A 24691-nucleotide genomic window follows, 5' to 3' on the forward strand; every position below is an offset into this window, starting at 1 on the left:
CGATCGATTTCCTTCTCCTACTACGAAGGAGTTGATGCATTTTTTGGGGTTAGTGGGTTACTATAGGGGATTTTGTAGTAATTTTTTTACGGTAGTAGCCCCACTCACTAATTTGCTGAAAGCAAAAGCAGCTTTTGTCTGGACCTCTGTCTGTCAGGAAGCCTCTGAGGCAGCTAAATCATTGCTCGTTTCTGCTCCTGTGTTAGCAGCTCCCCGATTTGATCGCCCTTTTAGGTTGTGTGTGGATGCTAGCAACGTGGGTGCAGGAGCTGTACTGTTACAGGCTGATGATACGGGCATTCACCGTCCAGTTAGCTATTTTTCTAAAAAGTTTTCTTCTTATCAGTTAAATTATTCTGTGGTTGAGAAGGAGGCATTAGCTTTGATTTGGGCCCTGCAAAATTTTGAGGTGTATGTGGGATCCGTGTCGGACCCATTGGTCGTGTATACCGACCATAATCCACTCATTTATTTACACTCTTTAAGGTGCCCAAACCAGCGATTGACTCGTTGGTGCCTCTTTCTGCAATCATATGCCCTTGATATCCGACACATCAAAGGAACTGACAATGTGGTCTAGAGCTCCTTACTCCTCTTAGCTGTTGATTTGTCCATGTTTTGTTTTACTCTTTGATTCTCTTAAATTGCTTCTACAGGGCCCGTAGTTGCCGAGGACATTGGGAGTATGACAGAGTGGTGGGTGCTCTCCAGTATGTGGGGTTATCGGGTGAAGGGTTAGGTTGGGTTTCATAAATGGACACCTTTTTCTATGGGGGAGGGTGTTATGAACCCAGTATGTGTTTTTCCTTTGTTTGTTTTGCAGGATGGAGTTAGGGTGAGTGACATCATTATGGCTGAGGACTTACACCTGTGTTGGAGCTGATGCCGGTAGATTTAAGCAGTTCCCTTCAGTTGAGATGCGCTCGCTTTCCTTCCTCGTGCTGTTTTTTGTCCCGTTCTTTTCTAATTTAATCTTACTTTAATAAATGTTATTCCTTTTTTTATTATGATCCAACGTGTTGTCTCCTTCTTTGCTTGCGAGCCGGCCGTGACAACACTTACAACATAAACCAGCATTACAAAATAAACCAACAACACAAACTGCTAAACGTGAACCCGAAAACAAGTTCAATAGCACAAATAAAACCAACAAGAATGAAAAAACTCTACAGCATGATCTATTCGTGCTGCATTGCATGCTGGGTGCCTTCAGAGTACATCTGTTTTGTAGAAACAGTATGATGCTGTTTGTTCACAAGAATACAAGAGAAGTGCCACTGTGAAATTACGGTGAAAGTAATGCAATTATTAACCTGGAATATACTGTAATTTCACACACAAAAAAAAATTAACAGTGTAGTAAAATGCATGCTAATAATCAACTATTTAATAGTGAGAATTGGTCCCTAAACTAAAGTGTTACCAGAGTGTGTTTACTCACTGATCTCCAGCTGTCTCTGTATCCGTCCTTTACAGCGTTCCCTGTAATCTGACTGCGTTGCATTATATTCCGTCATCACCTCCACAAATTTACGTGACAGGGTGGAGTGCTGAAAAACAGAAACCTCTTATATTAATGTACACACAACAACATATCTGCCAGTCATCAGTGAGTAACAGGTTGTAATGGAGTCGTGTCCAACCCCTCTGACCTGTGTTTTCCGTATCCTCAGATCAGCTGATGGATTTTTTGAATGGTTTAGTGCCTCCTCCTGCTCTATGGTCTGCTGGATATCTAAAAAAAAATCGCTGTGGTCAATTATTTACTAGTGCTAAAGAGAGTAAAGATAAATAAATAATACCAAAGTTATTCCAAATCCTCTGGAATCAGTGTTATGTTACGGTGAGCTCAGCATTTACACGACACATCACTAATCACTTCATCATATTATGGAACATTAGTAAATGATAGTAAATGCAAATGATATGGACTGCTCTCTATTTCTAACGCCAAAAAGCTTATTCATGCATTCATGACCTCAAGATTAGATTATTGCAACGCACTACTGGGAGGACGTCCGGTAGGGTTATTAAATTAGCTGCTGCATTTTGAACCAGCTGAAGCTTGAGTGCTCATATCAGACAATGTTATTGTCACTAGAGTTGGTGCCTCTTTCTGCAATCATATGCCCTTGATATCCAACACATCAAAGGTACTGACAATGTGGTGGCTGACTTAGCTGTTGATTTGTCCATGTTTAGTTTTACTCTTTGATTCTCTTAAATTGCTTCTACAGGGCCCGTAGTTGCCGAGGACATTGGGAGTATGACAGAGTGGTGGGTGCTCTCCAGTATGTGGGGTTATCGGGTGAAGGGTTAGGTTGGGTTTCATAAATGGACACCTTTTTCTATGGGGGAGGGTGTTATGAACCCAGTATGTGTTTTTCCTTTGTTTGTTTTGCAGGATGGAGTTAGGGTGAGTGACATCATTATGGCTGAGGACTTACACCTGTGTTGGAGCTGATGCCGGTAGATTTAAGCAGTTCCCTTCAGTTGAGATGCGCTCGCTTTCCTTCCTCGTGCTGTTTTTTGTCCCGTTCTTTTCTAATTTAATCTTACTTTAATAAATGTTATTCCTTTTTATATTATGATCCAACGTGTTGTCTCCTTCTTTGCTTGCGAGCCGGCCGTGACAACACTTACAACATAAACCAGCATTACAAAATAAACCAACAACACAAACTGCTAAACGTGAACCCGAAAACAAGTTCAATAGCACAAATAAAACCAACAAGAATGAAAAAACTCTACAGCATGATCTATTCGTGCTGCATTGCATGCTGGGTGCCTTCAGAGTACATCTGTTTTGTAGAAACAGTATGATGCTGTTTGTTCACAAGAATACAAGAGAAGTGCCACTGTGAAATTACGGTGAAAGTAATGCAATTATTAACCTGGAATATACTGTAATTTCACACACAAAAAAAAATTAACAGTGTAGTAAAATGCATGCTAATAATCAACTATTTAATAGTGAGAATTGGTCCCTAAACTAAAGTGTTACCAGAGTGTGTTTACTCACTGATCTCCAGCTGTCTCTGTATCCGTCCTTTACAGCGTTCCCTGTAATCTGACTGCGTTGCATTATATTCCGTCATCACCTCCACAAATTTACGTGACAGGGTGGAGTGCTGAAAAACAGAAACCTCTTATATTAATGTACACACAACAACATATCTGCCAGTCATCAGTGAGTAACAGGTTGTAATGGAGTCGTGTCCAACCCCTCTGACCTGTGTTTTCCGTATCCTCAGATCAGCTGATGGATTTTTTGAATGGTTTAGTGCCTCCTCCTGCTCTATGGTCTGCTGGATATCTAAAAAAAAATCGCTGTGGTCAATTATTTACTAGTGCTAAAGAGAGTAAAGATAAATAAATAATACCAAAGTTATTCCAAATCCTCTGGAATCAGTGTTATGTTACGGTGAGCTCAGCATTTACACGACACATCACTAATCACTTCATCATATTATGGAACATTAGTAAATGATAGTAAATGCAAATGATATGGACTGCTCTCTATTTCTAACGCCAAAAAGCTTATTCATGCATTCATGACCTCAAGATTAGATTATTGCAACGCACTACTGGGAGGACGTCCGGTAGGGTTATTAAATTAGCTGCTGCATTTTGAACCAGCTGAAGCTTGAGTGCTCATATCAGACAATGTTATTGTCACTAGACTGACTGCCTATTACGTTTCTGGCTATTTATAAAACTTTAAGTGAGCTTCTATTTCACTACAGTCTATCACATTCAAACTGAAGTAAGCTAGTCTGTAGGACATTGATTCGAGTGTGACTGGCAGGTGAAGAGAGAGGCAATTGATTCTTTAATGCTTCAACATGTAACTGGTTGCAACGTGTGTTGTTGAGGATGAAGGACTCACTCTTTAACTTGGAACGTAATTTATTAGCCAACTTCTTGATATCTGTCATCAACTCCTCCAGATCTGCTTTTGTTTCTGTCATAAAATTAAAAAGACACAGAACATGTTTACATGCACATCATTTCTGATCTCCAGCTACTGGAATATATCTATATGTAATGCACTCAGCATATTCAGAATATTCTAAGACATACACATTATTTACCAACTATTCCCTTCTAGAAATACTGAAGGCATCTTTAATTTAATGCAATGCTTTTTTAGCAATTTTATGCAGAGAGTTACAGTGTTTTGACTGTCTGTATATTGATTTCCTCTGTTTATTTCCAGAGGAAAATATCTAAATTACCTAAAGGTTAGGTAAAGGTTACCTAAAAATTAAAATGAAGTCATAATTTATTCACCCTGGTGTTGTTCTAAGCTGTATCCCCTTCCTTCTATTTTGGACCACAAAAAGATAATTTTTCTAAAATGTCCTGCTTGCAGTCATCTATATAATGGCAGTGGATAACAATCAGCATCAAGCTTTACAAAAAAAAAAAAAAGATGCAAAAGTATATCACCAAGTGGTCCCATGCGACACGTGCCTTATATTCCAAGTGTTCGGGGGATATAAGATAAGGTTTGGTGAAAAACAAACCAAAATTGAATGTATTATTTAACAAAAATCCTGACCTTGGCTGTTGGTTTCTGTGCATGGCTGCACATACATGAGATTAGCACAGCAGTTCACTACGACTCAACCAGGAAAAGCACACAAGAAATCAAGATTGATAAAAACACGACACAAAGTACAATCTATGTACTTGTCCCAGTTATGCTCTGTTAAGTTTAATTTTCATGGATTTTACTTATCACTTTCCTGTTCCTTTGTTCTAGTTTCCCACCACTTTCCGTTACCATGGTCATTCATTAACAATCACACCTGTCTGTAACTTGTTCATCACCTTGACGACTTAAGTTAAGAATTGTTTGTGTATTGTGCACACTGTTCAGTAGCTTGGCTTGTTATTTGGATTACCTTCTGTTGTTTTCTAAAAAAAAAACATGTTTTATTTGATCTGTTTTTGAACTTTCTTCATCTTCCTTGGGCTTAACGTTACAGAACACCGGACCAACAAAAATGAGAATAATGGACTATATTTCAGAGCAACTCCTGGCCTTACATTAAGGAGGATGGCCACTGGAGGATTACGTTGAGGACTGAGTGCCATCAGGTTAGTTGGAACGAGTGCACATCCATGCCGGCGGGTATATTGGTGGAGCTGGATACAGAGGAATGGCTAACTGATTGGGAAACGGAAGTACTGCTTCCCACCCGCGAACCTTCTCTGCCACTGGTCCCTTCCTGCACTGTGTCTTTGTCGTTGCTGGTCCAGCTCAGAGTCTTCGTCACCAGTCACATCCAGCACTGAATGTTCTTCATCGTCACCAGTCCTGTCCATCACAGTGTGTTCTTTGTTGTCACCAGCCCTGTTCATCACTAAGCCTGCTTCCTTACCAAGCTTTCCTCTCCTGCACGCTCCACTGAAGCCAGACATTCCCTCGGCTCCACCTCCGCTGGCGCCCTCCAGCCCCTCAGCTCCACTATCAGTCCTGCCATGCAGCCCTGATCCGCCTTGGGGCTTCTGGTCCCTAGCTCCGCCATGGAGTGTGGACCCGTGGAGCCCATCGACCATTTGGCTCCGCCTTGGCTCCTCAGTCCCTCGGCTCCACCATGGGACGTCATCCTTCCGGCTCTACTGGGTTTCCTTGTCCCTCCGGCTCTGCCTTGGTCAGACATCACTTTGCCTGCACCACGGACTTACAGGTACTCGTCCCTCCACCCCTTCGGCTCTGGCAGGCTCCTCCTTCCCTCCGGCTCCCTGGGTTCACCTTGGCCACTCATCACTGTGGCTACACCTCGGTCTCCAGGACCTTCTTTGTCGCTTGGTCTCTGCAGCTCTTCGGCTCCGCCTGTGTCTCCACCTCCACCTGCTCCACCTCGGCCAGTCGTTTCCATGGTTTCACTTAGCAACCCCACCAGGGCTCCACCATGGCTCCTCCCTCCCTCAGCTCCGCCGTGGGTTGCCTTCCTCCTGGCTGTCTCCTGGGTCGCTCTGAGCTCTCGTCAGCCACTTCCTCCACCATGGCTCCTCCTTCCATCGACTTTGCCATGGGCAATCATCCTGGCTGCTCTTTGCGGACCACCCCTTCTCCTGCTCCTTGTCCTCCTCCAAAGCCCCCACCTCTTCTCTCTCTTCCCACCTCATTGCTTCTGTTACGGCGTAAGGTCGCGCCTTCCGGGAGGGGACGTACTGTCAAGTTATGTTCTGTTAGTTTCATTTTTACTGACTTAACATTGCAGCACTTTCTTCTCTGAGGTGAATATATCTGTTGTGTTCATCGCAACAAGTTCACATCGTGTTCACATCTGTCAATTTTCATTCTGACTGTCATCTGACAACCAGAGTTCCAGTCCGGAGATATTCAACTCAGTGAAGAAACTGCATGGATACTTCTTTGGTATTTCTAGACATTGTATTTAATTTTGTGCCTTTATTGATCTTGATTTCTCCAAATTGTGCACTTTTTTCGGGGTGAATTGCATGAGTTTCATGAATGTGCAGTCGTGCACATAAGACTAATGGCCAATGTCAGGATTTTCGTTAAATAACACTTCCAGTTTCGGATTGATTTTCACCAAACCCTATAATATGCCCCCAGAACACTTGGAATATATGGCTCATATCACATGGAACCGTTCTGTGATACTTTTGCATCTTTTTTTTTTTCAAGGTCCTGAGGGAAAAAAACGGCCATATGGCATGGGAACAACACCAGAGTGAGTAAATGACTGATAACTGCTGTAATTGTGGGAGAACACTGGCTTTTAGTTTGTCAGTCATGAGCGTCGTCAGGCTGTAACACAACCCAACCAGACAAGAACTCAGTGTGATGTCTTACAGTTGGACCACATCTGCTTCTCTTTTATGGCTCACTGCACATGAGTCTCGGCAATTTTTTGGTGCAGTTGTGGCTATAAAAAAAAACTGTACCAGATCCTGGGCTAAAAATCACTTTCTAATCTAATATTCCATGACGTCAAACACGGCAAGAGCGGTGAAGACTGACGATCAGCAGGAGCAGAGTGCGTTTGTGCTTTATACAGAGACATGAGAGATAGAGAGAGAGATCACAGGCCAGCTGAAATATATTGTACTTTGCTTGCATTTGATAAAGGCTTTTATCCAAAGCAACTTACATTGCATTTAAGGTATACATTTTATTAGCTCAGTTCAGTTTATCCTCTCAGAATCAAATCCATGAGCTCCAGGAACAATAATTAAATAAGAAAAAAAACACACAAAAAAAATTATCATATTATTAATATTACTCAATACTTTCTTGTGTAATTACACTGTAACAAGAGCACCTTAAAATAAAGTGTAAAGGGACAACCGGATCCTTGATAAGGGTCTGCATATATCTGAGTAAATATATGAGGGTTAATGGAGTCACTTGTAATGTAGTCACTGTCTTTCATAAGTGAAGCGAGTGTAAACAGAAGTGTATTGAGCATCTGAAGCAGGACCGACCTCCACATTCTGTAGCTGTGCGAATGCAGCCAATCAGAACAGTCCTGTTGTTATGTCTGAAATCTAGTTAAATGTTCACGTAAGTTCTTACAGAGATACACAAATTATTTGTAATGGTGAAGCTGATCGACAGACTGTAATCTTTTTCATATGCGTTTGTGAGTTAATTAAGGCTTTATGTGTAGCAGGATCTTACTCTCGTCTGGGTTTGGAGAGGCCAGGATGGCGCTGTGGTTTATTTTCACTTCTTCTACTTTCTCTGCCAGAGAGTCAATGAACCCTTGAATCTCCTCTACCTGAGAGATAAGAGGGAAGTTCAGAACGGATCAAATACATGTTGTTTATTATCAGTAAAGCTTGTTTCACATATCTCTGCAGGGTTAGACCTGACACAAAATTTCAAATAAATTCACACACAGATAGTTGATTCACAAATAAATTGATTAAGAGTCACAAAACTTCAGAGTTTTACAAAAAATGTATTAACTAAATAAATAATAATTACCAATATGTTTTCATATTTCAAACACAAATCTGATCAGCAGTCATTTGTTTTCCTGTTCATATGTCAACTGCTGATTTATATATGTATAGTGTATGTTTGCATATGTATCTTATATAACAGGTTAAAAGAAGTTTTCTGTGTTACTTGATAAATAGAACGCAACTGCAAAGTTTAGTGCTGACTCTGTTCAAACACATTTAAGCTCTTCTGTGAATCTGTTTTATGGCTCTTTATGGTCTTAACATGATGTGTTAATTGCGTGTCATTATAGAGCATCATGCAGCAGCAGGAAACAAATCCCAGAGAAGGAGATTTCATTAGTGAAATAGCAATATTAATATCAAACCTGCTCAAAGAACTCGTCCATGAAACCCTTTTCAATACCGACGGCCACCTCGTCCACCTCTTCTGGGTCTTTTCCCTTATGAACAGAAATACGGTAGTCATTAGGTGGTTTATTATCATTAAAAAAAATGAACTTGTCATTGTAGTAATTGCAGGAACAGTTGTAGTGTCATTTCACATTTATTCATTTGGCAGATCCTTTTATCCAAAGCGACTTACAGTGCATTCAAGCTATTTGTTAGACCTGTGCCCATACAATCATTAGGGCCGAATCAATCAACAATGTCGACAACAAAAAACTGTCCACTGATACCTTAGTTTGCAAATAGTCTTTTGATCCGGCAATGAAACATTTTGACCACAGGAGTGTCAGAGCCATGTATGGAGCCGGGTAGAATAACAGCACAGGACGTCATGATAGAGATGATGCAGTAAAGTGTGCAAAAGTTTTACAAAATTATAAACAATCAATCTTGTCATGTGTAATACATGCAAAACTGAACTGCCGTTCATGGGACCACAATAAGCGAAGCATATACAAGGAGAAAAGTAGAGGACCTAATACTGAACCCTGTGGCACTCCATACTTAACTTGTGATTGGTTGGACACATTGTCAATAACACAAAGAAACTGATAGCGATAACTGATAGCGTGTAAATTGGGAGGTTTGTGAGGCACTATTCTTTGTAAAACTGCCTAAAATAAGATGAATTGTAAAAACAAATTCATTGAACTGAGTGTGCAAATACTGAAAATGTGCAAACTTTTAGGTGACTGAACTTGCTAGCCTTATGGCCATCAAAGTCAGATATCGTGCTTCCGATGGTCTAGGGAGGAACTAGATAGGCATGGTCTGACAAGGGGAATGAAGTGCAAAAAGTGGTTTATTTTCTCCCCACAGACACAAATGAGGGTGATAACTAAATACAAAGTACAAACAAGCAAAAAGGAAATAAACCAAATAACAAAACTAATTTAAATATAGGCCTAGCACCTTCACCGGGCTACACAAAACCACAAAGAAAATGGTTGGAGCAGCAAACCTAGCACTAAACAATGCAGAGAAACCCTTATCTGGGCACAGTCCTTGAGAACACATCCTTTTTTTGGTCCTAACTTACAACATGTGGTTTAAATACTAGCCTAATATTTCCTGCCATCAAAATTGGGACAAACCAATTCAATGGAATTAACTCCTCATCTACAATTCATATTTCTCTAATGACACTCTCATACACAGCCATTTGAATAAACAAACGACAGTAACTACCGCGGTAAGCAATTCAAATCAATACATGTCAAACAATTAAATAAAAACCAACATAAGAGCTACACATACAGTACAACATGGTATGGCTGTTGTTACCAGAACAGAACGAACCCAGGAACAGCAAGATAAGCAGGTAAGTAACAACATGATGACTGATGTTATCTATTGGCAAATAAGAAATAACCAATAAATACTTTATACACCAACAAGTGTGACGTCAATGTAATTATTATGCATATACGCTTAAAAATATACAATGAAAGAAATCAATATCGCAGTTCACCCTAATAATACAGAGATATGGTTTATGGTCCATATCACCCAACCCAACAGAGACCACTTTAAAACAACTTGTGTAGAAAGAAATGATGATTTTATGTCTCCACTGTTTCTTTCCTCGACTATGTCATCAGTGACTAAGGCGTGATGATGGATAAGAATAAGGTTTATGCAGTACTCAAGTGGACCACACCAAACACCATCAAGAAATTACAACGGTTCCTATGCTTCACCAACATCTAATGCTGCTTCATTAGAGGCTTCAGTTCCATTGCTGCTAAATCTTGAATACTTTAAACAGGGTTTGTACAAACTTTTAAGAGTCAAATTCAAACAAATTGATTCATTTTCAAATGTGTGTGTGTGTGTGTGTGTGTCTGTGTGTGTATAACAGAATAAATGAAAATATAAAAGAGTACTCATGATTAATTGCTGTAATACTTGCTAACTGATAAGGCTCATCAGCATGTGTTTGAGAATAACCAGAGCACAGAGAATGAATGGAAGTGAGTGTGCTCGAGACAGATGAGTCTTAATTTAAAACACAACCTCCATATGCCCTGAAAACACATATAAACAACCCTCAGGAAACACGGCTTCACCCTGTGTGTCTCAGTTGTGAGAGTACAGTGAATTGTATGGCACTCACTTTCCAAAACCAAACAAAAACGCCTTAAGAGCACACTTTCACTAATGTAGCTTAGTACCTCACACTGCATTTAGAATGACCTCGAAAATTCAAGATATGGGGCCCTATTTTAACGATCTAAGCGCATGGTCTAAAGCGCACGGCGCAGGTGCACTCAGGGCGTGTCCGAATCCACTTTTGCTAGTTTAACGACGGGAAAACGGTCTAAACGGGTTGTCCCTATTCTCTTAATGAGTAATGGGTGTTTTTTGGGCGTAACGTGTAATAAACCAATCAGAGTCTCATCTCCCATTCCCTTTAAAAGCCAGTTGCACTCGTGCCATGGCGGGTTCGCTATTTACATAGCGGAATGTAATCTTTCATTTTTAAAAATGTTTGTGTAATAAAAATCCCTGTGTGTGTAATAAGCAAAGTGTACGCTCGTTGTGCACCCGCCTATAGGCGTATATTACTAACGCGCTCTTTAAATAACAAAGAAAAAATATTGCGCCAGACTTTAGACTAGGTTTGAGTTGGTCTATGGCGCAGTCTATTTTCAGTTCCTCAAAATAGCAACGCACCAACAATGTGCCTGAACACACCTCTTTTTCAGACCAGCACGCCCATGGGCGCAAATGCATTTGCTATTTAAACAACGCGGCGCAGGACGGGAAAATGAGAACTGCGTCGGGCTGAAACTAGCAAAAATACTTGCGCCGCGCCTTGCGCCGGGTGTATGATAGGGCCCATGGGGGCAAAAATGCAAGTTTCAGGTTTTTGTCATATATTTCTATATGATATAGTCAAAGCAACTGTTTGTTGCTTTTTATATACGTTTGCAACTTTGGAGCTCCCTACATTTGTTGTTGTAAATATATCACTGTTGTAATGACGTCATATAATTAAAAAAGACACCTGACGATAAACTTTATATAATTTTATATTTGAACAGATTTGTTACGTGACAGCATTAATTAAAGTTTCTTAAGGGATAAGATCATGTTATCTGCATCTCCTGCGCTCCATCAAGCCACTCCCATAATAGCTGTCATCACTCAAATTAATGCACGACTCTATCTGTATAGCATGTGTGTAAGACTCGAATGCAATTAAGATGTAATAATTTTATGACGAATAAATCTTTCAGTGAGTAAAGCTGGCTGTGTCTATAGTATTAAAGACTACACAACATTGTTATTATATTTAAATTAATTTTTAAATGATTATTTTAAATTATTGTCCCTGGATTAGTAGGGTACTCTTGTAGCAGTGGTAGCGGACAGATTTTAAATATCAATTCTGCTTAAAAAGATACAATCTAATCTTGTTTACATGAAATAAGCTGCTCCCGAGCAGGTTTAAGCTTACGGAGCTGTTGCTATGACAGCAACTCCGGGATGAGCTTTGAAGAACCAACCAATCCAAGATCATGCCAAATCATCAACAATCAAATCCAGCTAACTGAGTTAGCGGCGTACGAAGAACGGGCCCCTGGAGTTTGGAGACCCCTGAAGAAAACTAACCAGCTTCTGGCTGTAGCATTATGTTTACCATTTAGACTTAAGAGATCTTCAAGCAAATAAGCACAAACGTCAAACTTCTTTGTCAGCAGGTACACTTTTGTTTTTAGGGGTTGTAGTTATGTGTATCCTATTAAAACATGAAAATTGGTGGTTGCTATGAGATTTCATGAAATTTTGTATGAAAATGTGCTTGTGTGATTACAAGTGCTGTGAGAAAAAAGTCAGCACCCGATGCTTGTTACTTATTTTAGGGTAACCATTCGTGCTCTTTTTCCTCCTGGCCAGGATTTCTATATTGCCTAAAATATCCAGGTTTTGGCTTTGTTTTCCTGTTTTCATCCTTGCTGAAGGTAATGATCAAAAAGTAGTTTGACCAATAACATGCAGGCATTGTAGATAATCGACCAATCGTGGCACGTGAGAAGGTGGGATCTACAGAGAACTACATCGGCACTGAGCAAAGACCACGAGAAACAGACAAGCCCTCTGCACAGACCCCTATGGCCAGCAATGAACGAGTCAAGCCAGGAGCTGCTATGACCACAATGCAGTTTTATCATGCTTACAGTCATCTACTACTGGCTAAACGGCAGTATCCTGATCTTCAAGCACGAGGAGCTGGATGAAATATTCTGAATGATATCAGTCCATAATCGGACTAGTGATGCAGCCTGAAATCATAATCTTTGTTCATTTAGCCAGAGGAGCCTGGTTTCTCCCAAGATTTAATTTTTTTCTCCGTTTCAGTCACCTGGTGGAGTTTGGGTTCCACTGTCACCTCTGGCTTGCTTATTTGGGGTTTAAAAGACACTGAACATTCAGTAATATTATTCATTTGAAGGTACTGACACTATTGGATGATGACAAAACTTGATCCGAATTGAGCTGGATGATGACATCACTGTTTTCTCCAGAGCTGATTTATTGCCGAATCATCTTTGTTTCATAATTTGTGAATTTTGCAACATTTTCACTCATTTGAACATAATTAAATCAACATCGAGCTGACTCAAAGTGAATAATGACACTTTTTTTGTCTGCTGTAGAATTGCTTATAGCTGAATTGAACTAATTCATTCGTAAAGATTAACTTTACAAAGTTATTGAACTGAGTCGATACTATTGTCTTTTTTTAGAGCTAAAATTTTGAATGAAATAAAACAATGTTTTTGGTACAACTTATGGCTGCATGTTATTTTCCTGTAAAACCTATTCAATGTATTTACAGTCTGTAATAATTACCTACTTTTTTATTGTGTTTTATATTTTGTGTGTGTTAAATTAGTGTTTTATTGTTACATGGCTAAGGAAAGTTGAGATTTTTTTCAAGTTTTGAATGGTTTTATGGTTTATTATTAATAATAAAGAGAAACACGTGGAATATTTAAGCTTTTAGAGAAATCTAGTCTGTATAATGTTGGTCAGCTCTATTTTTAGATATTTCTATAGCTAGTTTTGGCCACATGACCCATTTTGAATAAGATATAGACCCACTTAATGAAGGGGTCCGGTTCGGATCCGGGCCGGATGAACCACTATATTAGTGGAAACGGGTCCGGATCCGTAATCCTTATGTGATCCGGATCCGGTCCGCTGTGCAAGTGGACTCCAATACGGACCCGTTTTGCAGATACGGATCCGCTCCGGAGTCAGTTTGCTATCTGGGAAGAATTTGGCATAAAAGATGATGCATATAAAGTAAGAATAAGGTAAGAAAGTTGTAATCAAGTAATCGAGGCTTTTTCATTTCACTTGTCAACACACTAAAGCCAGTGAGTCAATACATGCCATGCATCTGTTTGTTCAGTGATAGTGAGGAAAGACTGGTTAATGATTGCTGTGCTCAACTCAGATCTCTCCATTATAGAAAATCACTGCATCATGTATCATCTTAGTCGGTCACATCTGCTCACTGAACTTTGTTATGTTGAATCAGTTTTCAGCTCTATGTGATATGTCTTTTGCTGTATATGCAAATAAGCACTTAGTACTTTTGTCATCTACACGAACATAAACCCCTTTTAATTGTAACATTATTCAATTCCAGTCTCAAAGGTAAATAAATCGTAATAAAACGCATGAATGATGTTTTCTGCACCTGACCGCGTCTCTTCCAATCTATTCAACTCAAATAAAGGAACTTCATTATTCTGTCCAAAGGTCAGTATAAATGCATAAACGTGTTCATTGTGCTCATCTCATATTCACCCACGATACACAACGACCTTAATTACAACTACTGCACAACAAACTTTAACCATCACTACTGATCTGTGATTCTGAGAAGTGATCAAATATGAAATCGCTGTCGTCTGTATAAAATATATGCGCGTCTGTCCTCCATAGAGCATCAATATAAAGTTCAGCCTGACTGAATTAATTCTAATCATACTTACATGTCTGAGCTCTTGTGTGCGGTCCTTCATGTTGCATTGAGTCAGTGTGACGCGTTTATCGCTCGCAGAGAAGAGCGTCATTTTGAAAGCTGGGTACGCTGACAGTCTGTGACGCGTCATTAACCCCTACAGCGCGCGACGCACGCGACGCACGCGACGCACGCTCCTGCTTCAGCATTCATTCCAAGTGATCCTGAAGCGCATCATGAAAAGTCAAATTGTAGCATCACTAGGTTCACCAAAGGGAAGACTAATCTATATATCAGTGTCTTAAAACGAAATGCATACGTTAAGTGTTAATTACTTTAGTTAATATGGTGTTACTGTATTTCACAGCCCTATCCACATTGTTCCCAATTTAATTAATGCAATTATATTAAGTTTTGGTTTACCTAGTTAACCATGGTTTCTTGAGATGAGGAGGAGAACAAGACGTGGCGTCAGTAGCTGACACTATGGGGAAACCTCATCTTTCTCCAAGATTACTGAAGCCCTATTGCATTGAGCCTGTAAACCTTACAGACCAATCATGATTGAGCGCTCGTGAGGTGGGTGGAGCCATTCGCTATATAACATGGCACTGGATTGACATTGTCTCAGAAACTGCTTTTGTAAGACTCTGGAGACTGGAACATAGCAACTTACATCTCGTTCCCTCCTCTCAAGGGACCATGCATATGTTAGGTTACCAGAGATTTCAAGTTTGGTTCACTTGACATTGCGTCAGTAGCTGACGCTATGGGAATCGTATAAAATCCCGGTCTGTTTCAGCAACCACCGGACTAATAAGTGAGGGACGAGTCGCAATATAAGCCAGAGCAGCAGCGTGTCAAAGATAGGTTATAAACCAAATACCCACACGAACACTCGAAGCATGCCATAGCGGATCTGGTGGAAACCACTAGAGCAAAGAGGCTGGCGAGAACACGGGATCAGCGCCGGTGTACCGACGAAACATGCTACCTATCAGATTGTGCTACCAAAAGCACCTTTGTTTTAAAGGTAAGTTTAGGGTAAGGGTAGGTGTGGACGGGTAGGTATGGACATTTAAAAAGCCTCAAACCACATGAATAAGATGCTGGTAGCACTATCTGAAAGGTAGCATTTTTCGCTATCGATTTGTGCTACCTATCTTTTTAATGGGAGGTAGCACAATCTGAGCGAGTAGCACAAATCGTCAGAACACCGGCACCCTCTTTGTCAGTCAACTGGGAGTGAGCCAATATAAACTCACATAAAACAAGCATTGCTTTGAGCAAGTGGCAGCATTGCTGGCGCTACACAACCATATCAAACAATAAAATCAATCAATAATTAATGACGACAGCCGCGCTAGCATTATCATAATGGCATCAAAGTAGATGCACAAATGCCAACCTCGGCAGGAACCAAACAAGGATAGACAGCCACGTTGTGTACTCATGTTTACATATTATTCATTGTGCTCAGCTGAACAAAACACATGCAATCAGCTGCTTCTCCACATAGCACATTTCCACGACTATGTATGCAAACACAATTTTAGTGCTATACAACGTAGTCGAAACCACAAAAATTAGCGTGTCCTAGGCATATGTAAGCAGCCAAAAGCTGTGTAGCTTGAATGCACTTGCACAGACAACACGCGTGGTGCTAAAGAGGAGATTTCCTAATTGAAATACCTAGCGAAGGTATTCTGAGAAGATTAATCTTCAGCCAAGCAAATGTCCCGAATAGACATCTCATAGGATAGGATATAGGATCTCCAACCCTGCTCCTGGAGAGCTACCATCCTGCAGACTTCAGCTCCAACCCTGTTCCAGCCAGAGATCGTCACGGGCCCACTCGGATCCGAAAACCCGAGGTACGACCCGAGACCCGAGCGGATTCGGGTTCAAAACTTTGACGAGTGCCTCGGACACGGGTCGGGTTCGGTATTAGCTGCCTCAGGTTTCGGGTAATTTAAACTAAATGTGCTTTTTCCAAATGGACCCGATCCCTTTAATGTACTTGCACGTTGGTGTTAAGTGCATTTTTGAGAAATGCTCATAGAAAAGGAACATACGTTTGTAACCTCGCACACAGAAATCCATCTTATAGAGATCCATCAAAGTCACTCGCTACATTATGGTGGGTGTTCATGCAGGGCAGGGCAGAGCTTTAGTTTTCTGTGTGCAGAATCCCTTCGCCGGAGATGAGGTAAAAAGCATTGCAGAGCAGACAACACTACTGATTTATTAGGCTATCGATTTAATTTTTATCGAGCTATCACGTTTATTTTTCCAATCCACTTGCCACAATTGAAAGCCGAACTCAGAAATAACTTGTATCCATCAGGCAGGCAATAATATAAAGTAATAATAGTAAATTAAATAAATGTTAAATAAATCAAAGTAATGGAGAAGCGGCCAAATCAGTCAGCAGGACACTGGGATTTTTCTTTACAGACTGCAGGCTGTGCACACGTCAATGCCGTTTACGTTCGGGTCCAGTCGGGTTCGAAAATAAATGTAGTCGGATTAGACTCGGGTCTAATTTCATTGGGTTTGTCTTTTAATAAAAAAATTAATGCACGTTGGGTTCGGGTCAGAAGTTTTTCTGGTCGGGTGCAGATTTTAGGACCCGAGAAGACCTCTAGTTCCAAACACACCTGTCTGTAATTATTAAGTAACCCCGAACCCCTTGATTAGCTGATTCATGTGTGTTTGATTGGGGTTGGAGCTGAAATCTGCAGGATGGTAGCTCTCCAGGAGCAGGGTTGGAGACCTCTGCTCTAGTGTAATGGGCCCGAACCCAGTTAGAAAAACCTTGAGAGACCCGCAACACCGGTCGTCTTTCTCCAAGGCTGTGGTGGACATGGCGTCATCATCCAAGGCACCAAAGGAGATCAGCTCACAAGCCTCATAAGAGGGCCGCAGACTGTCTTCGGCATAAGAGAGCGAAGGCATCGGCAGACATGGCTCACGTGGATGCTGAGCCAGCATGAGGTTGCTCCCACGGTTTGATAGCGGCAGAAGGGCAGCAGGAACAGCGGTCAGCATTGCAGGGAGCCTTGTGTGCAGAACTGTGCTGACAGCCGGGTCTATCAAGCACCACCTTGCATGGGCTTAGCTCAGGCACAAGATTCATGCCTCGTGTCCATCCGGGAGCTGAATAGGACACCTGCATGCATTACACTCCCTCCTGGTCGCCAGAATGCTGAAAAGTAGGGATGCACCGATACGATACTGGTATCCTGTACTCGTACTTGTACTCATTAAAATGCTCAGTTCACAGCATGTGAACTAGGGTTGCCACCCGTCCCTTAAAATACGTAATCGTCCCGTATTTAAAGGTAAAATGATGCGTCCCGTGTCAAATCAATACGGGACACGATTTGTCCAAAGGCCAACACATATTTGAATAAACAAATAAGTATTTTGCCCTGTTTATAATACTAATAGCAATTATAATGAAATCAATTTCATAAGAAGTATTAGAGAAGCTCATTTGCGTGTGATTTTGGCGTCTTTGTTTCCATAGCAACGAGTCTCCAGGGGCCGGTTGCATAAACATCGCCACTATGTTAAGACTATGTCTTAAGAACTAGTTGACCAACTAGCAGTTAGCCAAGAGATAATCAGTCTCATTTTTCTTATTAAAATTGGGCCAATCTACGTTTTTGTAACTGACTATATGACCAGTCTAGAAGAAAACAAATTAGATGGCTAACTTTTTAAGACTAGTCTAAGCATTTTATCCCCAGAACGTGCACCGTTAAAGCCCTTTCACACGAGCGCAGCATGCGGTAAACAAACCTGCACGGTTTAAAACATCTGGAGCTCACGTTCGCCCTTTGAACACAAGACTTTCCAGACGTAGGGCTGAACGGGAAAGTTATTAAAGTGGTCATATGATGCTTTTTTAAAGATCATTATTTTGTGTATTTGGTGTAACAGAATATGTTGACATGCTTTAATGTTCAAAAAACACATTATTTTTCAAATACTGTACATTATTGTAGGTCCTCTATGCCCCGCCTCTCTCAAACGCAAAGGAAAACTTGAAATCGCATCATATGACCCCTTTAATGGGTCTGTCCTGTAACTAATGATAAACGCACAGTTTGCAGAGAAGCTTGCTCACGGTGGACTGTCTGACTTAAAGGGATCCCAGGTGAAAAAGACATAGTATTAAATGTATTAAAAATATACTTGAAATTCAAGTAGTATGTTTATAATACATTCGTATTCCCAACATGCTTATTTGAAGTGCAATAAAGTTCACCCAAAAATGAAAATGTTGTCATCGTTTACACACCCACAAGTTGTTCCGAATCTGTAATAATTTATTTCTTCTGTTGAACATAAAAGAAGATACTTTAAATAATGTGGGTAACCAAACAGTTTCTGGTCCCCAATGACCCCAATTTTTACCTTACTATGGAAGTTACAACCAGCAGCTGTTTAGTTGAGACACATTCTTCAAAGTATCTTCTTTTGTGTTCAACAGAAGAAAGAACTTTAGTTGAGTCCTCTGCACAATCTGACTTTGCTGCAGCCTGGAACTGAACTGCTGGTTTGGTCTGGCCTGAGGAGAACTGGCCCCCCGACTGAAGGTTTAGAACAACCTTTAAAGTGACAGACACATCTGTGCTTCTAAAGGTATCGGCCTATTGTTTTTTGGGTAGTCTGTTAATATAATATTCCATACATTATCAGAGCTTGGTAGACATAATTATTATATTTTTAGACATGATTAGACAGATAAATTAATATATTATAATTAATGTTAGGCCCTATTTATTAATTTATCATTGATATTAATCATAAATATATACATAATAAATAATCATATATGTCATATACAATAAAAAAAATAAAAAATGCTAAATTGTTTAGATAAAAATGGGACAAATAATTACATAATAATGTAGTCCTAATGCAAGAAAATTAATTAAAAAAGAAATAAATAATAAAAATTCATCCCATCCAGGTAACAGCTGCAGAACTGTCAAAAAAGACTAATCATAATAATAATAATAAATAATTATAAATAATCAAATTTAAAATAACAATATTAATGTGTTCTGCTGCAAGTTTATATACTTGAGCATGTTTTCTCATGGTTTATTGTTGAGCTATGAGTTCCTCACTGATTATTTGTGTCCTTGGGGAGTCATGGGTGTCCCTTATTTTGCCTGCTGAAGGTGGCAACCCTAATGAGAACAGAGCTGTGTCCAGACCAGTGTTGGGCCGTAACTTCTGTGGGGCGTGAAGGAAAAGTAATGTAACTAGTAGTGTAACTAATTACTGTTGCCAGAAAGTAGTAAGTAAAGTAACAATATTACTTTTGAAAGGAGTAACTAGTATATATTACATTCTTTGAGTAAGTAGCCCAACACTGGTCCAGACAAAGAAACACCAACAGCAGAACAAGCAGAGCAGAATGGAGTTATTAGAGATTAGGGATGTCTATGAAGTACATGTAGGCCTATGTAATTAATAGAATGTTAAACATTCAATATTCACACCTGATGAGTAGACTGCACGAGCCAAAATATCTCTTTCTCACAGACATCACTGGAACGTTTGTAGTTCGGACATGTCAAAAGCAAGTAGGCTAAGTAAATCAATGCACAAGTTACTAAAGTTACTCTGTGATAGAGAGAGCGAGAGACTGCGCGCACTTCTGTTGCATGATCTTGATTGCTGTTCGCTCCTTTAACACATGCATAACTTAATCGTAAACATAAAACAAGCAAAAAAAACATTAGGGACATTCACTAAAAACAACATTTATGTTACACGTCAAACCTATATACGGTTATTTAAAGCAAAAGTGAAACCAGCAGCCTGTGTGAAATGCACGAGGCTTTATGTGTCTCTTTCTGCACCAGTACAAATGTGTGCATGCGATGCACATGTTTTGGTTGCTTGACGTTAATTGCCTATTGCATACGAGTTGCTTTGGAATGTAAGACGCAGCACATTTCAGATGATAAAAAACACGACTCATATTTCAGAAAATATATAACAGTGACTGAAAAATCCATCCCATTTATTCTCCACATAAACAAAAAAAAATCACTATTTTTCATAATTGGTTTGATAAGAATACTCCTTTAGTGGATCAACTATTAGTCCTGTTTTCTTACAATTTTGTAATCCAATAATTATTTTTCCAACTCCCCCAAGAAGGTATGCAATTGGTGATCATTTCAAACCTACAGATCCTTCATGCTCTCCTCCTATTTCAGACAACACTAATGTATTTTCAGTAGCACATCAAACGAAGAATGTGATCAGCTCTTAACAGATCTCAGATTTCTTTACCTGCTTGTGTAAAGTTTAATGATATAGAATGAGAAGATTTCTGGCGTCTTTGACAATTTTTCTAAAAAAAGCAGCTGAAGTCTCTATTAAAATTACTCATAACGGTTACCCAGTAAATTATAAACTTGCTAAAGTATTTTGGGTTGACTTTTCAAATTTGATAAAAAAAAGAAAAAAGAATTGATCTTCAAACTTCTATATTTGCCAGAAAAAGTGTTTTTGGTGACCCCTCTCATTTCAAGTTTATATTTACTATTTCTTGTCAAATTTTACATTCCTTTTTGTTTTCAAGAACTATGTTGATGTATATGTGAATTCTTTAAGAAAATGTAAAACTTCAATTGCATGTAATGGTGTAATATTAGCCAGCATAAGCTTTACGTTATTTTAATGTAATGTAACCCTCCTTGTTTTTTTTTTTACATTTTATTTGTAAATGCAATCAAACAGGTATAAAATCATGAAAATATAAATTTACTTAAAATGTATGCCATTGTGCTCACTTTATGTTTACAAAACAATAATTCTGTTGGAAAATATTACAAACTCTGAAACTGTACTTCGTGTTATTGTTGCTGGCGCCCTACGCACTGTTAGTATACACTACTTGTGTACAACACATGCTGAGAACTTATAAATACATGTTTAAAGTAAAGAGCACTTCAGGCTTACAGCGCAGATGAAAACTCATCATTTATGATGTTATCTGGCACACTACTTCATACAAACAAACAGCATGTGAATTGTCACGTTACACTTGTCTTAATGAAAATAAAACTTGTACTTTTATTTTAGTGGTTAATATGGGAAATTAGCTTTTTTTGCACCACAGCAAAAAATATGAAACTCAATGTCAAATTCAATGAATGCACAAATCATTAAATCTTGATAAACAACCCAAATCTCTTGCATTCACATGGTCTTTGTAAGTGACCTTTAAGCTCTTTTTGAAACATATTTGCTGGAGATAATGCACTGCTCCAGGTTCACTGTAAACTATATGCACGCTTATTTAAGAATCACAACTGAGAAGATGAAATCTGGTTTATTACGGCTTCTGTTAATTCAAGCATAATCCACATGCAGCTCCTATAAGACAAGTCCTTTAATTGTTTCTTTATAAAAGGCTCTCTCCACATGGGTTTACTATTCTGTAATATATTTCCTCAAAGCACATAGTTCTGGCTTCTGATTGGTCAATAGAGATATGAGTCGTAACTGGATCCAGGAGATTGAATAGCCCACAGTCTACTGTACTTGCAGTGAAGGCGAGACGCTCACATGAAGAAGTCGAGGGATCAAAAGCGAGGTTTTCGGTGACGAGCCGTGTACTTCGTGTCGGCCCTTACATCCCTGAGAGAAGAGAAACAGACACAACACAGCTGAACATCAAGAGTAAATCAGATATATAACAACTGCTAAAAACAATGAGCACTTTCTAAAAATGGCATAACTTTCTCAAAGGATTTCCTAGTGTTTCCAGTTTCCAGATCCTTTATTACTTGTCTCTGTCAGCAGTGAATAAACAGGAACTGTCCACTGAAGACAAGAACCGATGCATTCAGTATAATGGTGGAAGTAGCAGATCACTACAGTTAATGAGTTGTTAAGCCGATACAGTGAAACATTTAAAGTAACAAAAGCTTAAACATACTTCCCCTGCCGGCGTCGTCTTTCCTTCTTTTCCATGATCCAGTCCTTACTCTTCTTCACAGACTTTCCTTTCATATTTCTGAAACGGGACCTTTAGAAACAGCAGACAGTGAGGAAACATACAGCACCCGCTGTTCACTTTAGTGCCAGAAATCACATGCTACAGTGATCTGTAATACAGAGTATGAAGTATGTTGCTTGAAAATTCAAAATGTAAACCTGATCGTCATAAAGTTGTATAAGGGTCAAAGCCCACACTGCTGTTCACATCACATGAAATTTACAAGTGATTTCATATGCATGGAACGCAAGTAAAGTGTCTACTTTAATGTTTCAAATAATGTTTGTGAAAATAAAATGTCAAAATATGGGTGAAATAATATATTCATGTTTACCTCTGTGCTGTGAACTGAGCCTGATTTGATACGCCTCTGTCAGTCGACTCTGAACCTAAACCCTGAAAAACAGAAACAAGCTCATCATGAACATGCTGTATTCACTCGTGTCTGTGTGTGTGTGTGTGTGTGTGTGTGTGTGTGTGTTTGTGTGTTAAAAGAAAAGACAAGTAGATTAAATCACTAGTCAATCATTCTGACCAAACAAACCACATGTAAGAGAACTAGAGACCTCTGTCTAATTGAGGTGAATGACAAAAAAGAAGAAGAATAATAGCATATTTAGGGATGAAAAATATTGCATCAGTTCTTCACTTTTCATCACACTCATTTTTTCCCAATTTTAATTTGACAAATGTTACATTTTGACTTGTGTAACAATGTATCTTGAGTGAAACATTAGCAGAAAAATATCTAAAACAAAATTACTTGAGATGCAACATTGTATAAAAAATTTTTTATTGAATTTTATTCATTTATTTATTTATTTTTAGTTAATTGTTCGGTTTGAGGTTAGTTTTCCTGTTTAAACAACGATCTTAAGAAACTGTGCTAAAACAGCCAAAACATAAATATAATGACAGTAAATAAAGAAAATGATTTCCTTTAATGTTTAATAAAGAAAATGAACATCTAGATAAAATCACCAGTCAATAATTCTGGCCAAACAAACCGCAAGTACGAGAACTAGAGAAAATCATCAGATCAGGGACTAAATTAACTTTAAAACAACATTTCTGCATCTAATTGGGGTGAACGACACAAAAAAAGACACTTTTTCCTGCAGAAATGCAACATTTTAATAACCTGTGAAACAATGTATCAATAGTAGCATAAATATCTAAATACGTAAAACAAAAGAAATTTACGTTAGATGCAAAACTGTGTAAATTAATACTTGTTTTGAGAAAATAAATATTGAATTAAGTTTATTTTTAAGTTAATTGTTAGCGTTAAGTTTCATTAAAAGTACATTTCTTCATCTAATTGGGTGAATGACATAATAAAAAATGAAGAATTATATGTTTAAGTGTGAAAATATTCCATTATTCTTTTTTCTTTTTTAATTTCAATAAGCTGTGCAACGATGTATATTTAATGAAACATTCGCACTAAAAATATCTAAAAATATCAAAAACAAAATAAATTTACTTGAGATGCAAAACTGTATAAGAAAATACTGCTTTTACTACTTTTTAAAGAATAAATATTCAGTTTATTTTAAGTTAATTATTAGGGTTAAGTTTAGTTGAAAACGTTTCTGCGTCTAATTGGGTGAATGAGACAAAAATGAAGAATCTCATGTTTAGGGATGAAAATAATCCATTATTCCTTCACTTTCACCAGAGAAACACTCAGTTTTTTTTTTTCTAATTTTAATTTTAATAACCTCAAAGAAAATTGGCAGTAAAAATCTCTAAAAAATATCTAAAACTAAAGTGCATAATTTCATAACATAATACTTGTTTTAAGATTGTAAATATTAAATTAAGTTTATTTTTAAATTAATTGTAAGGTTAAGGTTAGTTTTTTTGTGTGTGTGTGTGTGTGTGTGTGTGTGTGTGTGTGTTTGTGTGCGTGTGTGTTTGTGTGTGTGCGTGTGTGTTTGTTTGCGTGTGTGTGTGCACGTGTATTTGTGTGCGTGAGTGTGTTTGTTTGTGTGAGTGTGTGTTTGGGTGCGTGCGTGTTTGTTTGCGCGTGTGTGTGTGTTTGTGTGTGTGCGTGTTTGTTTGCGTGTGTGTGTTTGTGTGTGTTCGTGTTTGTTTGCGTGTTTGTGTGTGTTTGTGTGCGTGTGTTTGTGTGTGCGTGTTTGTTTGCGTGTGTGTGTTTGTTTGCGTGTGTGTGTTTGTTTGCGTGTGTGTTTGTTTGCGTGTGTGTGTGTGTGTGTGCGCGTGTGTTTGTGTGCGTGAGTATGTTTGTTTGTGTTCGTGAGTGT

General features: G+C 38.9%; 2 protein-coding genes across 7 annotated transcripts in view; both read right to left on the reverse strand.

Moving 5' to 3' along the window:
• LOC107662590 (syntaxin-1A-like) overlaps nucleotides 1-14498 on the reverse strand; it is a 30212-nt gene extending 15714 nt beyond the window's left edge. For all 5 annotated transcript variants that reach the window (XM_016452660.1, XM_016452657.1, XM_016452658.1 and 2 more), the window contains exons 1-6: nucleotides 14415-14498; nucleotides 8319-8393; nucleotides 7664-7763; nucleotides 3890-3964; nucleotides 3234-3316; nucleotides 3023-3131 (exon numbers count right to left, since the gene is read on the reverse strand). In XM_016452660.1, the coding sequence (XP_016308146.1) occupies nucleotides 3023-3131; nucleotides 3234-3316; nucleotides 3890-3964; nucleotides 7664-7763; nucleotides 8319-8393; nucleotides 14415-14495 (523 nt within the window). In that variant the 5' untranslated portion in view covers nucleotides 14496-14498. The remainder of the gene's footprint in view (nucleotides 1-3022; nucleotides 3132-3233; nucleotides 3317-3889; nucleotides 3965-7663; nucleotides 7764-8318; nucleotides 8394-14414) is intronic.
• Nucleotides 14499-21737: 7239 nt separating this feature from the next.
• Nucleotides 21738-24691, reverse strand: part of bud23 (BUD23 rRNA methyltransferase and ribosome maturation factor) — a 12150-nt gene continuing 9196 nt past the window's right edge. For both annotated transcript variants that reach the window (XM_016452646.1, XM_016452645.1), the window contains 3 exons: nucleotides 22756-22817; nucleotides 22362-22451; nucleotides 21738-22060 (listed from right to left, as the gene is read on the reverse strand). In XM_016452646.1, coding sequence (XP_016308132.1) covers nucleotides 22006-22060; nucleotides 22362-22451; nucleotides 22756-22817 — 207 coding nt within the window. In that variant the 3' untranslated portion in view covers nucleotides 21738-22005. The remainder of the gene's footprint in view (nucleotides 22061-22361; nucleotides 22452-22755; nucleotides 22818-24691) is intronic.

Source organism: Sinocyclocheilus anshuiensis, unplaced genomic scaffold, assembly GCF_001515605.1.
Source record: "Sinocyclocheilus anshuiensis isolate Anshui unplaced genomic scaffold, SAMN03320099.WGS_v1.1 scaffold1478, whole genome shotgun sequence".
NCBI lineage: Eukaryota > Metazoa > Chordata > Actinopteri > Cypriniformes > Cyprinidae > Sinocyclocheilus > Sinocyclocheilus anshuiensis.